General features: G+C 51.1%; 1 protein-coding gene across 1 annotated transcript in view; it reads right to left on the bottom strand.

Moving 5' to 3' along the window:
* The window catches only part of LOC136296096 (hydrocephalus-inducing protein homolog), a 71,921-nt gene that overhangs the window by 26,676 nt on the left and 29,657 nt on the right, over positions 1-15,588 (bottom strand). Inside the window, 13 exon segments of the mRNA XM_066194919.1 lie at positions 1,175-1,384; positions 2,073-2,171; positions 2,655-2,820; positions 4,370-4,686; positions 5,176-5,316; positions 6,661-6,804; positions 7,439-7,697; positions 9,370-9,608; positions 11,443-11,595; positions 12,462-12,626; positions 13,074-13,209; positions 14,453-14,553; positions 15,364-15,572. Coding sequence (XP_066051016.1) covers positions 1,175-1,384; positions 2,073-2,171; positions 2,655-2,820; positions 4,370-4,686; positions 5,176-5,316; positions 6,661-6,804; positions 7,439-7,697; positions 9,370-9,608; positions 11,443-11,595; positions 12,462-12,626; positions 13,074-13,209; positions 14,453-14,553; positions 15,364-15,572 — 2,339 coding nt within the window.

Genomic DNA, 15,588 nt, shown 5'->3' with positions numbered 1-15,588 from the left:
GCCCTTGGGAAGCTGGGCAAGCCCCAGGCACAGGGCACCTGCACAGGACCAGGGAGCTCTGGCAGCACACAGACATGTGGTGACGACCACGTGAGGGCCAGTAATAAATGAACCAGGGGACACAGGCCCTCTGTGCTCTCAGGGGTCACCAACTGCCAGGAGAAACAAAGGAGGTGGCACTGAGGTACGTGAGATGAATCCAAGAGTTACGAGGTTAAAGAAAGAAAGTTGTTGGTTCTTGCGTGTTGTTGTTTGGATTGTTTGGATTTGTTCAGGTCGTTTTGTTGGGCGTTGCTGTGAGCTGGGAGAGGGGCAGGGTTGAAGACCTGACTAAAAGGCAGTAGGATGAGAGGGGAGGGGACAGAAGAGTTGGCGGTCAGAGAGAATGGAAGTTCCCGAGTACCATCCAATGGGAAGGAGGACAGGGACCACCCTGGCCGGGTGAAAAAGGGATAAAAGAAGCCGTTTTGGTGAAAGGGGTGTGTGTGCTGAGCTCCCGGCTCTCGGGGAGGGAGACACACCCGGCTCAGCTGAATTGTTACTAATGAACAGTTTTCTTTTGCTTCGATGACTTTGTCCCCATTGAATTGTATCTAAAAGCCAGTGCATTTCTAAGACAGGCATTCCAGAAGAAAAGGCACCTGCACGCAAGTATTGGCAAGCAACATACTGCAACAAGGAAGTCACACAGGGCTACACAGACAGGGCCAGCAGCTGAAAATATCTGTGGGCTTTCAACTGAAAAAGAGCGAAGTGGGGATTCTTCTGGGACAGTCTCTGCAACTGTAGTGACTGGAAGCCCAAATTCTTCCCCTGATTATTGTGTGGGTTAAGCAAGAGCTTTATACAAGAGCATCTCCTTGGAGGTCAGGCTTTGGGAATGGATCAGCAGAGGGATGTCTCAGGGACATGTCCTTCAGAGCATCCCCACTGGGACCCTGCCTGCCCCAGGAGGCAGTGTTTCTCAGGGTACCTTTCTCAACATTTTGGGGAGGCTTGGAGATGACCATTTGAAGCCAGCTTGGATGCCAGATTTGTCCCTCAAAGGTTGTACTTCCAAGCCGCAGGCCAACAAAGGGGCTGGGAAGGGGAGGGAGGCCTGGACTGAGGCGGGCAGGAACCCGCTGGCCATGGTTGCAGGGCAGGGAGCTGTGCCAGGGGACATGTGGGGTACCTGTAAGCCGCAGTCAATCTCCCGGGAGCTCAGCAAGTAGCTGACACGTGAGGCCTCCCCGGTCAGCTTCACCTTGTAGGTGGGGCCTCCCTCCACGTGGCACAGCGCCGTGACACGAGCGATGGTGTAGAGAAGGCCAAAGAAGGTGAAGGAGGCCTGCTGTGTCTCTCCTGGCTGCAGCACACCCGACACCGGCAGGGTACTGAAAACCTGGACGGAGGAGAGGAGAGACTGAGGTGTTGGGCATGGAATTGGATGCAGAAGAGCTTCTTGGAGCAAAGTGCAGCTGTAGCCAGAGGGGACTGTTCCTCAAACACAGCCAGAATCATCCTAATCTCATCTTGTATCCATGCCACTGACCAGTGGAGGGACCATGGGGAAAATCTTCTCCCATACTCGCAGATCAATGCATTAATTAATACACTACATGAAAGTGAACTGGGATGTGTCCTGGCAGTAGAAATTCTCTCTGATGCACAACTTGCCCTTAAAAAGCATTTCTTACTGCTTTTAGAAAAGGAGGCGACTCAGAGCCAGAGCTCTTGGAGCTCAGGGAAGGATTCCAGCCCAGTTCATCTGACTCCTGAGGCTTTCCCCGCCCCGCTCTGATTTCTATGCCGCTTTCTCAACGTGCTCCAGCAAAAATTTCCTAAGGACCACCTGATGAGGTCCAAGGGGAGCAATGCCCTCCATCGGTGCTGCACAGTGTCCTTGGGCAGCCCTACAACATGTCCTGCACAGCCTCTCTAACAACCAGTTGCTTCAGCAGCACTTTGCGATGGGTCCGGCGGGATGTGAGGCCCCGCTGTGGGCAATGCTGAGGGCCACCAGTGGGACTGGGAGCTACAGCCCTGCTTGCCACACTGGAAAAGTGGGAGTGAGACAGATTCCTTCTTACCTTCTCAGTTTCGAGGGGAGTGTACCCTAAGTCCATGAAAAAGGTGACTCCCTCCAACCCTGGTGGGACGTAATACTTCTCCCAAGTACGTGGTGGCACCTGAAAAACAAGCCATTTTCTATGCTAGGAGGAAGAGACAGCCACTTTTCAAAGTCTCATTTTGTAAGACAGCTTCAGAGCCACCACTGTGATACCAGCTCTTGGGTGAAGAGAGAGATCTGGGAAGAGGTCGTCTGGCTGGGTCGGGAAGAGGGTACATGGAGATCAGGACTCATCACAGCTTGCTCTGGGAAGGAAGCTGGAGGTCCTATCATCATGATGCAGACAAAAGCCTCATCTTACATTGTGAAGAAAACAAGGCAAAAAACCCACACTCAACACAGCATCTGAGCAGGTTTCTCCAAGGAGAACTCTCCTGTTTCTCCCTCCCACACACCCCATGTCCAGCCACCGGCCCTGCTGCCCAGCCCGCTCTCAGGGCACAGGACAGCAGGGCGGCAAAAAGGGAGGTCAGCACGAGCAGGACTTGTTGGTGGCAAGCTAGGGAGGTAACGCAAGCAGTAGGTGTACAAGAAAATCTACCTCTGCTCCTGAAGATTGGCCAAGATCCCGTGATTCTTCCAGGGCTGTGGCTGGCTCCTCCGCTTTTCTAATCTTGAAGTGTCTCCACTGAGTTGCCGGCTTATCCAAAGGGAATGACACCGTCGTCGGTGGTTTGGGTTGGGATTTAGGTGGGCAAAGCTCATGTCTGGAAAAGAACGTAACTATGAACAGGGACCTGCAGTGGGAGGAAAGGACACCTGCACCAGTAGCTCCTGCTCAGGATGCAGCCCCTGGGTGGGTGCTGGTGCGTTGAACTGAGAAATGGTTTGATCCAGCCCTTCCCAATCCAGGCTGGAGCAGGTCCCATCTAAAGGTGGCCCAGGGCTGACACTGAGGTAGCAGTGGTGCAGGCAGCTGCTACTGCTCGCAGCGAGGAACTACAGAGGACACAGATTAACACCTTGTGGGGATGCAAAAAAACACAGTGGGAGAGGAAAAGACAGGGAAGGCAAGAAAAAGGGGAGATTTGAGGCACCAAGGGGCAGACCCAGCCAGTGATGAGCCGGCACAGCCCCCCCAGCGCCCAACGCCAGAAACTCTGCAGCTTTACCAGGTATTTATCAGGAACGTCTCCCTGACAGTGTCGGGGAGGTTGGCTGACATTTTCCAGCACTCCCGGGTGACTCAGGTCACATTCCCCATTTTAAATTGAAGCAGGTGCTCAGGGTAACTCTGCTTGTGTTTCTAATGCCACGTGAGGGACAAAGTTGTGCCATGCCTGCCTGTCACCCTGCTGAGATACAAGCGCTTCCCACGCAGTCAAACACAACCTGGATGCTCCATTCCCAGACAGGAATTCAATGCCTGCTCCCCAGAGAAAAACTGTCTTTCGCTTTGTAGCTTGTTATCTAAGGCTGGGTTTCATTTCTGCATGAGGCGCTCTCTCACCATAACCCCCAAGAGATCCCTAATCATCTGTTCCACTGTCTTTAGTTTTAATGAATGGTTTGAGACAACTTCCCAAGACCGTGGTGCCCAGTCATCATTTTTCACTCTAAAGCAGTGGAGCGAGAGGCAGGGATAGGAGATGATGTGATGAACAAGTCCTGCTGTCAAGCAGTACAGAACCTATAAGGGACATGTTGCAGTGGGGAAAAGTCAACGTGAGTAACAAGTGTCACAAAAAGAGGGTCGTGAGGAATCCAGGGTGTCCACTGAAAGCTGACCCCTGGGAAAGAATTTGTCCTGGCACTAAAGGAGTTGTCTCAGAAAAGAAGGAAAGGGAAGGTAACAAGAGGTTCAGCATCAGCCCAGTTGCTAAGTAGCTCTTTCTCTGGTGTTGGGACTTTCTGGGCGTCCTCCAGCACAGCGCAAGGGAGGAAGGCAAGGAGCAGAGAGCAGCTCCTGCAGAGAGGACCCATCCCAAAGCAAGGGGGCCAAAAGGGCCTCCAGCAGCACTGTGGCAGCTGGGACTAGGAGCCCTTCAGCAGGGTGGACAGTGCCTCAGGCCACGGAGGTCTGAGAAAGCAGCCTTTGCCCCAGCTTTCCTTCCCAGGGGAAACCACGATGAGCACCAAATTGGTGGCAAACCTATTCCCTGAGCATCCAGCTTGACCGCAGCCGGTCAGTGTTATTTGCACAAGGACAAGGCAGAAGCAGTTTGTCAGCTCCTAGGCAAACAGCTTTGTTCTTTGCCAAGTACTAACAGGACACCAGGAAGAAGAGCTTCAAGGACGGGGCAAAGGTGCACATACCTCAACTTCTTCACACGGTCGCCCATCTGGAATGACCAGTGGTACTTGACGGGAAGTGGGCTGCAGTTGGTCATCTCCAGAGAACGCTCTTGTTGCGTGCCAGCCACGATGCCGCCAAATTCCAGGGTGCTGGGCTGGATTTGGAGATTTGGGAAGTGGGCTTCCCCGCAAAGGGTGATACGCTCCACATAAGGATGGCCCCTGACCATTTCTATCTTCAGGATCTTCATTGTTTTCCAGCTGTTAAAATCCAGTCTATAAGCTGGGTCAAATGCGATGTAGAGGTGACAGGTCTGCCCAACGTCCACTGTCACAGGCTGCAAGCAGATGAACAATAATTAGTCACCTGTGGGATGACATCCCAAGGTCTGACAGCATGAAGCAGTAAATGCTCCAAGTGTGACACCAGCATGGGCTTCTCAGTTCATCGTTCATTTCTTTACAGCAAGGGTCTGACTGCGGGCACCACACTCGAGTCCAGGATTCCCTCAGGCTCACGTTTCTGTGCTCAGCAGCAATACAAGGGGTGGCTGCTGGAGAGCTGGGATGCTTTCCAGGAGACACCTTCACGGCATGGCTTGCCCAGACCTAGTTGCCTGCTCCCTTCTCCCTGTGCCTGAAAGCCAGGGTGGATCTTCTCAACTCAGATAAGTTTTTGATTCCTTCAGCAGCTCTGCTGATGCAGTTCAGGCCATCCCACTGCTGACGCTACAGATTAAACTTCTTGACTTAAGGACGTCCCAACAGAAGTGCATCACCGCATCCCTCCTCTTCAAACCCCACTGCAGGAGTCCGGGGCTGCTCACCTGGCCATGTGGGAGTGGCTGCTGGTCCTCACTGCAGACCTGAAACGGCTGCTCCAAGTAGAGCATAAGGTCGAGTGGCAGCCGGCAGGTGTTCTTTATAGCCAAAGGCTGGTACTGCAGAGTCAGGACATCACTGGGTTTCTACACAAACAGGAGACAAGGAAAAACAACCTCAGCTAGCCACAGACCCAACCTCAGCTAGCCACAGACCTGCTTCTGCTGCATCTCGCAGTTTTCAGTCCCAGAAGTGCACACATTTCTATTTACCCTTTTTATTTGTTTCTACACTTCCAGGAGATTTTTCTTTACAGCAGGTGCTTTTCATGTTCAGAAACCACAGCACCCTCTGGGGGACAGGGAAACACTCCCACGTACAGATGAGCAAATGGGGCCCTGAGAGGAGGCAGCTGCTTGAACAAGATCTACAGCAGAAAGGGAATCCAGACCATTTGTCTCCAGTTTTGTCTCTCTCTTGCGCAGAGCAGCACTAGATGATCTTCACTCACATACAGCCATTTCTTACAACCTTATTGGCTCATAAAGCAGCTTGTCTGCAGGATGCGTCCTGCAGTCCCTGCTACAGGGACAAGGTGTCTGTGGCCTCAAAGCTATGATCAGCCTAGGCTCTTCCTTCCTTGTCTGCATTCTGCTGGGCTTCCTGCATGGTTTAGCGAAACCAGGGAGTTTGGGAAACTAGTTCTGCATGTACTGGTATCAAATAGGTGCCATAGTATGCAGTAAATCAGTTTGTCTGTGTGGCGTCAAGCAGAACCCAGGCAGAATCCGGGAGAGCTGAAAAGCTTCTAATTACATCGGAACTGCCTGTTCCAGGGATTCTGTACTTGAGTGGAAACCTGGGAACCAGAGGAGAGGCCTGAAACTACAGAAACCAACTAATGAAACATCTTCTCTTTTTCAGACAACTTGCAGGAGAGGGAAGCATGATGCTGGAGTTGGGATCCCGAGACTAAAGGGCACCTGCTCTGCCTCAGTGTTATCATCACTGCAGCTGCAGGGTGTCTGGGGGTGCTTTGAAGCAGGTGAGGCTTAGGGAAATGCACAGAGCTATACCATATAGCTATACCATACAGCATTCATGCCAACAGCAGAGAAGGCAAAGAGACACAGGAGATGCTGGGTTTTTCCTTGTCAGCCTGAGGAATTCACAGGAATCTCCATTTTTTCCCTGCTTTCCTACAGCATCGGTGTACAGACATCACCGTGCCCTGGAGGATCCTCAGAAACCTCCCTTTACCGTGAGCAGAGAAACTGGCATTTCTCTGGAGGTGGCCACGATCCTCCTTGGCAGTGCAGCTGCAATTGCAATTTTACTTTGGGGACGTTAAATACCAGTCTCATCTCTAAAAGCATCTCCCCTCACTTTACAAAGTGCCTCAGGAAGGGTAAAGAGGGGCTTTTACACAAGCACACCCCGCCCTCAGCCATGCTGTTCAATGCCAGGATGCAATCCAGACACTTACTTACCTTCTCCACCCGGAAAGAGAATTGTCTGGCTGATAAATTTATAGTGGGATCAATAAACTCGCAGGTAATGGTTGCTTCTGTTATCTTCTTCATCGAGCCGCCTGTCCCAATGACAGCTTCGCAGATGGCGTAATTCTGCACCACCTGCATGCAAGAGTCACTTGTCACCAGTGGGTGGTGGCAGGGCATCCAGCAAATGCCCAGCATTGGCTCAGCACCCACCACCCACCACGCGCCCTATTCCTGCCACAGAGTTATGGTCACTGCCCGCTTTTCTTCCAGTGATGCAGCTTATTTATTTTGCACTCAACTGTCTGTAGCACTGCACCCCAATAACCACAAAAGGCACTTGTGAGAAACTCCCCCCCTTCACATGGCTTTTGGTTTACTCTGTGCTTACCCCAGATGAACCACTTGGCACTTGTTTAATTCACTTTCTTTTTGGGCTCCTAGTCTAAGTGTTACTAACTTATTTCTCTGCCCTTCTTTGCTGACAAAGCATGCAACGCTGTCTGCCCCAAAAGAGCAGTATTTCCTTCTACCCTTACTTCGGGATCAGCACTAGGTTTTGGTGGCTGTGGAATCACAATAAAGCTGTAGCTGGTCTGATGGTGACCAGCAAGGAAAGTAAGTGGTGCTGCCACAGAAACGTGTGGTCTTAAACCAGTTTCTTGAAGGCCCCTGCTCATTTCCCCAGGCAAATGTCAAGGGACTGTGGAACGAGCCCAGGGGAGGGGATCTGATGCTTCCCCAGCTCAGCCCGTGGTGGGGACCTCACCTGCGCCTTGCGGGAGAAGCCTGGCAGCACCAAGTCCACAGACTCTCCTGGCTTCAGGTCCATTGACAGCGGCCCCAGCCGAAACACGGGGGCCGCACATTTGGGCCTCTGGGAATCACGTTTGGCTTTGGGGCTACTGTGGGCTGAGGTGCTCTGGCCCTCCTTCCCAGCTGGCCTGTTACATTCCACCTTCCAGAAGAGCTGATGGAAGTGGTGGCCCCCATCTGTTAGTCTGAACTGACGAGCACAGGGAAGGAGGCTAGAAGACCAACCAGAATGGAAAATAGTATGGGAGAAGCTATTGTCCTGGTCATCAGATTGCTCCCAATGAGGATTCTGAGCTGTTAATAGCTTGGAGACCGTCTTCATTTGCAGCTCTTAATGTGGACCGGGAACAGTGTCTGATAAGCTGCCCTTCTGATGTCGTTATTGCAAGGAGGAATATGTTTCTAATGGTAATGTAGCATTTTCCAGGCCAGGCTAACAGGATCTGGTGTTTTCCTCCAAAATGTGTGTTCTGGGGTGATTCATACTGTTACTGTATTTTGCATTAATCTGCACCCGAAACTGTTATTGAATCTTTGAGATCCTGCACCTGAGGCCCTTGTGTGCGGGGGTATGATTGCAGGCATTTTTAAAAGCCAGCGCGGAGGAAGTTTCTGGACGATCCCAGCAAGCTGCTAGAAATCATCTGTCTGCTCTAGGAGAGGAAACCAGGGGAGCAGGGGCTCTCTCGTTCATAGAAGCTTTGGTTTTGCACTGGTGGTCATTTGTAGAAACTTCATTTCGCAATCAGAAACTGTTTTGAAGTGAACTTTGCAAACTCTGCTGGCAACGGAAAAATGAGCAAGGTCCTGTGTAGAAGTGTACCTCACCTGGTAGGGTTTGCAGCCCCACAGTGGCAAGGAGGCTTCCATTTAAGGGAAGGATTTGGGTTCCATTCTTTGTTTCACTCATGAGGTAAAAACCAGAGGTTTTGATACCTTTTTTGGCCTTGTGCCAGGACGGACGCAGCCCTTGGATCTTTGAGACTGTGCCTCAAGCCCTGTTCCTATTTCTATTGGGCAGGATGCCAAGAATCCGGCCTGGATTGTTACATGCTTAAGAGAATAGAGGAAGATCCTCAGGGCATTTTTGGGGTGTTGTAGCAAGTGCAAAGGTCCTCCTTGCACTCGGCACAGCTTTTTCTCTTTTTTCTGCATGGTTTTTTATTTTCACCTTAATGAAAACATTTTTGCTTTTCAAACACCTCTGATCATGCTGCCTTGCTAATATTTTAAGCCATCCTGAGGCTGCCGGTCAAACCCAGAGGTGATGCACCTGAGAGGGCACCCTAACATTCTGGCCTCCCGCACAAGCATCAGTCCTGGGCAGGCAGGGCAGCAGCAGAGCCCACGAGCAGCGTGAGGAAGCGTTGGCAGCGGCACTGCAGGCCCCACACAAACCAGCAAGTTTCCATCTGCCTCTGGAACTGCTCTGCGGGCTCCTGCCTTCCCAGGGGGGTCGTCACCCTCCTGTCCATTTGTTCCCAGGGCCCCTGCTTGCCTGGCAGGTGCCATTTTGGAAGGGAAGGGTGCGATGCCATCTTCCCTTGGTCCCGCAGCCACACGGAGGGCCCGCCTCATCCAGGCGCCATTTTGGGAACCTTTTGTTCTGGGGGAGCCTGCGAGATCATTACTTGACCAAGTGAGGACATAGATGTGTTAGAACTGAAGGCAATTCAGTGGCAATTGAGCAACTGGTTTCTCTTTCAGTGGTTTTTGAGGGTACCTAGCAACGCTCAACTGGCCATCACGTGTCTCTAAAGGTATCTCTGCCTTCAGGGAAGGAGTCAGGGTCTTTGAACACTGAAGAAGATCGTGCCTGAAGGACTACAGCAAAACTGCTCCTTGTTGAGACAGAAGGAGAGGTGGGAGTGGGAGATCTCCTACCTGAATTGGTATCCCAAGTTGAGCTCCGGGGCAAATGGTTTGTCTGTGACAATTGTGGTGCCAGTGCCAAAAGCCAGGAGGGTGGAGGTGGTCCAAAGTCTGTTCCCAATGAACAGCTGGAGAGCATCAGCAAAAACCCCAGTGTCATCCAGGGTTGCTGTGACAGTCACATGAACATCACCCCTGGCGGGGATCACTCCTTCCCTGGGTTCAATAACATAGCAGTGAGGTTTACAAGCCTGTAAGACACGCATAATGTGCATTTAGGATGGAAACCATACACCCTGGTCTCTTATGGGGTGTAAGAAAAGGAGAAGACTAAAGAGGGGAGGATAAAAATCCTAAAGGCCTAATTTCCCTAAATTTAAGCTGCAGTACTGGGGAACAGCAGAGCTTACACAACCTGTATTTTCCCCTCCTTTAACAGACTCTCACCTAATTAACCCAGTTTTGCCCAACCCAAGGGACGCTTATCCTCAGGAGAGTGTTCCTTCCCCAGTCCTTCTCTGGAGTGTGTGCCAAGGAAAGCTGCTTTCTCTCTCCTGGCTTCTCACAAAGGCTCAGGGCCAGAGGAAGTCATGACGGCTCAAATCCCACTCCAGAAACCACACAGCTGGAGGACACTGCTGAGAGCCTGAAGAATATCTCCGCAAAACCAGTTGAGCAAAACCCCAACACCAAACTATCCTTTCCCAAGAGGCCCTCAATGCTTTTCAACGTCCCCTAAAGGACCGAGGCCCTCACTTCCCACTGGTCATCCGCTGTAGAGAGGTGCCCCAGGGCCTTCTGCTTTGGAAAAGTCACCTCTAAATGGTTATGGCAGAGCAGGAAAGCAGGAAGCAGAGGGAAAACTGGATGACACGTGCTCAGTGGGCATGGCCCACTCTTCCTAAGAACTCGTGTCCTCTGGTTTCTCATGGACTTCACAGATTGGCCAAGAGAGCTGGAAGCTGCCCAAAGGAGGGAGGAAAGGCCCCGCACCAGCACAGCTGCACAGACACAGCTCTGCAGGTCCAGCCCTGGAACGAGCACGTGAAGCCCATCCTTTACACACCAGGCCCACCCAGCCAAGGTGCATTGCTCCCTGAAGAGGTGGAAGGCAGAATTTCATTGTGTAGTTCGAGAAAGCTGTCCTGGAAAAATCCCTCACTTTAAGGTTACATTTATCCCCCAAACTGCAGGAAAAGCAGCAAGAGGAAAAATCATGCCCCTCCTCCTTGGCTCAGGAGGCTGTGGCTGGACTTTCCCACATGGCCTGATGCTTTATCCACAGACACAAACAAGTCCACAGGATCAGGTTTTAACCAGCTCCAAGTTCAACACACCCAGCATGGAGAAGAACAGACCTCAAGCCCCTCAGAGATCTCCCCCTCCAGCAGACATCCCACCCAGCCCCAGGCCCAGCCTACAAGCCCTTCCTGGCTGCAGCAGCCCTGCTCTCCCTGCCAGGGGAGCAGCCCCAGCTCCTCTGCCCTATGCAGCCTTCACATATTAAACAGCCATTCTCTGCAGCCGGTCCCCAAAGATGCTCTTCAAAGGCACAGAGACCACAGGCTGGGGGGGTGCACAACCCCCACACATGTCTTTGTGTGGACAGCCCAACTGGCCTGACCCACAGCAGGTGTGAAAATTGCCTCCCCACCAGCAGTCTGAGGACAGACCTCACACCCTCTTCTCTACTATGAACAGCAGTTTGGCACAAAGCAAATGTAGATGGCACAGGGAAAGCACAGGGAAACCCATGCTCTCCGAGGAGCAAAGGACCACAGGTTTCTCTTGATCTCAGAGCTCAAAAACCGTGACACACACAGCTAAAGACCTTCCATAAAATTATGGGAGAACTCGTCAACACAATCCAGACGAATTTCTGCTCCAACATCTCTGCACCTGATTTCACTGAGGAGTGCCCCAGCTAAAACCACTCCAGAGCCAGGTTCCTTTTGCCTCACCCAGATGGAATCTTGGAGTATCTCGCTTCCTCTCACACAGGCCGATGCATATAAAAACCACGTCATGGCAGCTTGTTATGTCAACCAGTCAATTTCCCTGGAAAACGGCCCCACAGATACTTACAATCTCTAGCCTGAAGTCTAAATCGACGAGACCTTCGTTGAAGAGGCCAAAAGCTTGTGAATTAGGCCTTAGCACTGGGATCCTGCCGAACTCTATCAGCCTTGGACTTATGTAGACTGCTGACAGCCGTCCAAGGCTCTGTAGTTCTGTTCTCTGTTACAGAAAGCAGGCAAGAAAGATTTAAAAAAAAAAAAAATCAAACCCAAACAGGGAAACCTAAAAAAGCTTAAACAGCTCAACCCAGCTCAAGTTATTTCTTTAGGGACAGCTACCATTCTCCAGCTGAATTCCTGGGATTTTGGGGGGAAAAAAATAAAGCTTATGTATTCACCTCCAAATTGAAAAGGATTAAGTAAAGAGAAACTTTCAAACTACAAATTATTGGTCCAAAGGTAGAAGCTTTGCAAGAAATCTCTAGTTAAGATCAGGTTGACAGTTAAACAACTGGTTCTTCGGGTGGGGAGAAACTCTTCTCTTTAGGTAAGCAATCTGATAGTTGAAAGCAAGTGCTCAGTCAAACTTCAGGCTCCCTGGCACAGCCTGCACTGCCTGTCCTCCCTGTTGACTGGTTTACATGCAGTGCCACAATGGCCCAGGTTCAGATGTTTGGTGCCATCCAGGGAATTTGGCATCATCATTTCCATGTTTTAATGTAAGCTTAAATCCTTGCAACTACTCTTCAGATGCCAGCTTTCCTTTCTTTTACAGAAAGCCCAAGGTTCCCAGAAATCTTCTGACATCCTCTTTTGTGCTGTGAGGTAACATTTTAAAAAAGATGTTTCCAAAGTTAAGAGCATTTTAAAGATTCATTAAAATGATCCTCAATTCCAGCTTAGATGAACTACCTTCTGGGTCAGACACTGACATTGCCACCTATAAGGCACGAGCTGTTTATGCCACCTGCCCCTGCTGTCCTTCTCCACAGCAGCCTGTGCCTCTTTTCCCCGGAAGAATCCCCGCACACTGTGCACCCTGCCAGGACCAGTTGCACGAAGGCACACACCTCCCCTTGCACTCACCAGTGGGTTTCTTGCATCCCCAAACACGCCGGTACAAACACTGGTGCAACGCTTGCCCAATCTTTGGATTTCAACTGTAACTGGAATCTCTGCAGCGCTCCGAGGCTGGAGAATCCCACAGGGTCTGGGGCTGGAGTAGAGCACAGGAGAGTCCTCCTTGGGTTCCTAGAAGGGACAGAATCAAATCCAGCTTCAGAGGGACCTCTGAAGAAACTTTAAACTCCTCAACATCCATCCCAACAGCAACTTACACACATTTTTAAAAATCCCCAGGACAAAGGTAAAAGGCACAAACAAGATCCAAGAATTGTAGGCTTAGCATTCTCAGGGGGTTCTGCAAGGAGGCTGCCAGCACAAGCACTGGTGTCTGTGGATGCAGCAGCTTTTCACAACCCTCGAAGATCTCCCACAAGAAAACACCCTGAAGACTAGAACGTAAGCCCTTTCCTCAAGAGATTAAACTGCATCCTAAAGCTAACATTCAGGTAGGATCCTGTTCTCAGCAGATCTTTAAGACTGAATAGAAACCGGCAAGGTCTTATCCAAACCCTCTTCCCCCCTAATAATCTCCACAGTAATATTTGAGAGGAGGAGGTGGATGCGATGCCAAACCTGGGGAATAAGCCCGTAGCAGCCAGGAAGGTGGGTGTTATTCCAAATGAAGAACTTCCTCACGAACGGCGCCTTCAGGTCGCACTCATGGAACCCCCGGTTTTGGGGGTACACTTGCAGCTCAGGAACGAAACATCTGGGCAAAGAGATGACCCCAAGGGAATCAGAGATACTGAGAGAATGGAGAACGTTTACCCCCAAAGATTGTGAAATGGAGCACAACACCTTTGTCACTGTCAAATACACATTTAACAGCCCTACGGTGAAAAATTGCCTTCAAAGTCTTCCCACTCAAACATGTCTTGTCGAGGAGGGGCAAAACCTGAGAGGCAGCACCCAGAGGCTGCCAAGTGCCCCAGGCAGAGCACTTGGTCCCACAGCTGCCTCAGCCCCTCCTTCACCCAAGAAGGTTTGCAAGAACTCCTGGAACAGTCCCAGTGATCCATGAGCTCTGGGGGAGCCTTCCCAACAGGGATCAGTGCTCAGTAAGGCTCCAGGAACACACGACTCTAGTGTCTCAGTAAAAAGGACTCCCTTCTCTCCCATGGTGCTGTTACCCTGCCTGAGAACTCAGCTGTTTGCCCCAGCCTTGGAGGGCATGAGACATCACCTGCCCCACAGAGTGGGAGATCACTCCCTCCCAGTTCCTACAACTCCCCTGGTCCTTCACTCCACAGGTCCAAACACTGACTGTCCCCAATGGCACTTGCTTTTCAAACATGGCAGCCCAGGCACTGACGAGATGGCTCTGCCTGGGAGTGGGAACAGCACCAGGGAACTGCATCCCTCTTGTCATTAAACTGACACCTAGAGCAGCACAGCAGCCTGGAATTCTGCTGGAGCAAGAACAACTTTTGCTTTAAGCCTGAGAACATCAAAGCTCAAAACAGGAAGCAGAGAGAAGGGGAAAAAATAGAGCTGACCTGCCACATCAAGGACCGATTTCCCCTCTGAAGATCCTGCCCTCACCTCTCTTGCTGTGAGCCACTTCCCCACTGTCACGTGCCCTCGTTAACAGAACCAGACCCTGACCCTCAGCAGACTGCTTGGTGTGCCCCAAACCAACGCGGGCTGGTTGCAACCCAGCACAACTCCACCTCTTGCAGGAAGAAGGCGAGGAGGCCCTTGGGAAATTTGCTTCACCTCAAGCACCAGGTCAATAAATGATATCATTCCTGGTCCCTTTAGAAAATGACCCAGGACCACGCTGGGCTGTCAGCAGGGCTGCTTTTCACCACAGGCTGCTTTTCAAGCACTGCTGTTCTCATGTCCAGCTGGGCAGAACATGAGGTCATTAAACAACACGTCTCCTTGGGAGCTGCAGCCAGCACACCCTGTGCAAGGCAGCGCGCTGGGGGAGGCCAGGGAAGTGCTGGTACCTGGCCTTGATGATCAGTGATGCCACTCCCTTGCCAAACCACTCCAGGTCCACCAGCAATTTCCGGTTGTATTCCGTCACAGTGTTGGAACACAGGGTCACCTGGTGGAAGAGAAGAGCAGTAAATTCTTCTTTACAAAAGCTCATGACTCACGTGTGATGTCCTCCAGTTTTTGTGGTAAGAAAAGGGAGGATTTTGCCTTAATTCTTCTGCCGGTCCACGTGTAGAGCAGTCTCTAAGAGTGACAAAAGCCTTCTGGCAAATACCAGATTTGTTAAGCACACCTTGCTATCAGGGCATAGGTCAGCTAAATTAAAACATTAGACTAAAGCTCTGTGCAGCACTGTATTCAAATCAAGGGGCAAATTTTCATCTGACTACAATGACATAAATGCAGAGGAAATCTGCTGACTTGAACAGAATGAGTTCAGCTTTACAGCAGGAAGCTGAAGACAAAGCGTGGGCCAGCAGGTGCTGGGCAGTTCATGGCCGCAGAGTTTTTTGCCTTCACTGGAGATCCCTGCAGTGAACACAAATCATTCTACTCCCCAGGACAGGAGAAATGAGACCAAGAAGAAAAGCAAACTGCTTTATATAATGACATCTCTCTAACAGCCACCTTTGGTCCTCGTCCGTCCTCTGCCCACTTGCAATCAAAGACATTGCTCTCAAAAACACCAAAATGCCTTCAGTACTTGACCATATGGGACATGATTTCAGCTTGTGATTTTGGAAACAAATCAGTGCTCCTTCAGGAACGTCCCGAGTAACCCAGCTCACAGAGGCCCCACGCCAGTGCAGATCCTCGCTCACACGATGACCAGAGCTGGCATCAGAGCTAAAGCCCTCCCACACTCCCGTGAAGCGTCAGACCCGCTGCTGAAGTGTGTGTGGCTGGACTCTTCCCATACCTCGATGTCCTGGTGTTCCTGGGATTGGAGGGTCCTTTTGCTGGGGTTCATTGTAAACTCCCGTGGCTTCACAGAAAAATGAATTCCCTCCCTCCAGGAGGGCTCACTGTCGCTGAGTATTTGCTCAAAGCTGCTAACAGCAGGCTGAGTGCCATCGTCTGACACCCGCGAGGTGTTAGTGAGGCGACAGTTCTTGGTGTAGGGAAAGCCTAGGAAAAGGACACA

The sequence above is a fragment of the Chamaea fasciata genome, unplaced genomic scaffold, assembly GCF_029207755.1.
Source record: "Chamaea fasciata isolate MVZ Bird 193981 ecotype frontalis unplaced genomic scaffold, bChaFas1.0.hap1 SCAF_12, whole genome shotgun sequence".
Classification (NCBI taxonomy): domain Eukaryota; kingdom Metazoa; phylum Chordata; class Aves; order Passeriformes; family Sylviidae; genus Chamaea; species Chamaea fasciata.
This window is presented reverse-complemented; position numbering and strand designations above follow the sequence as displayed.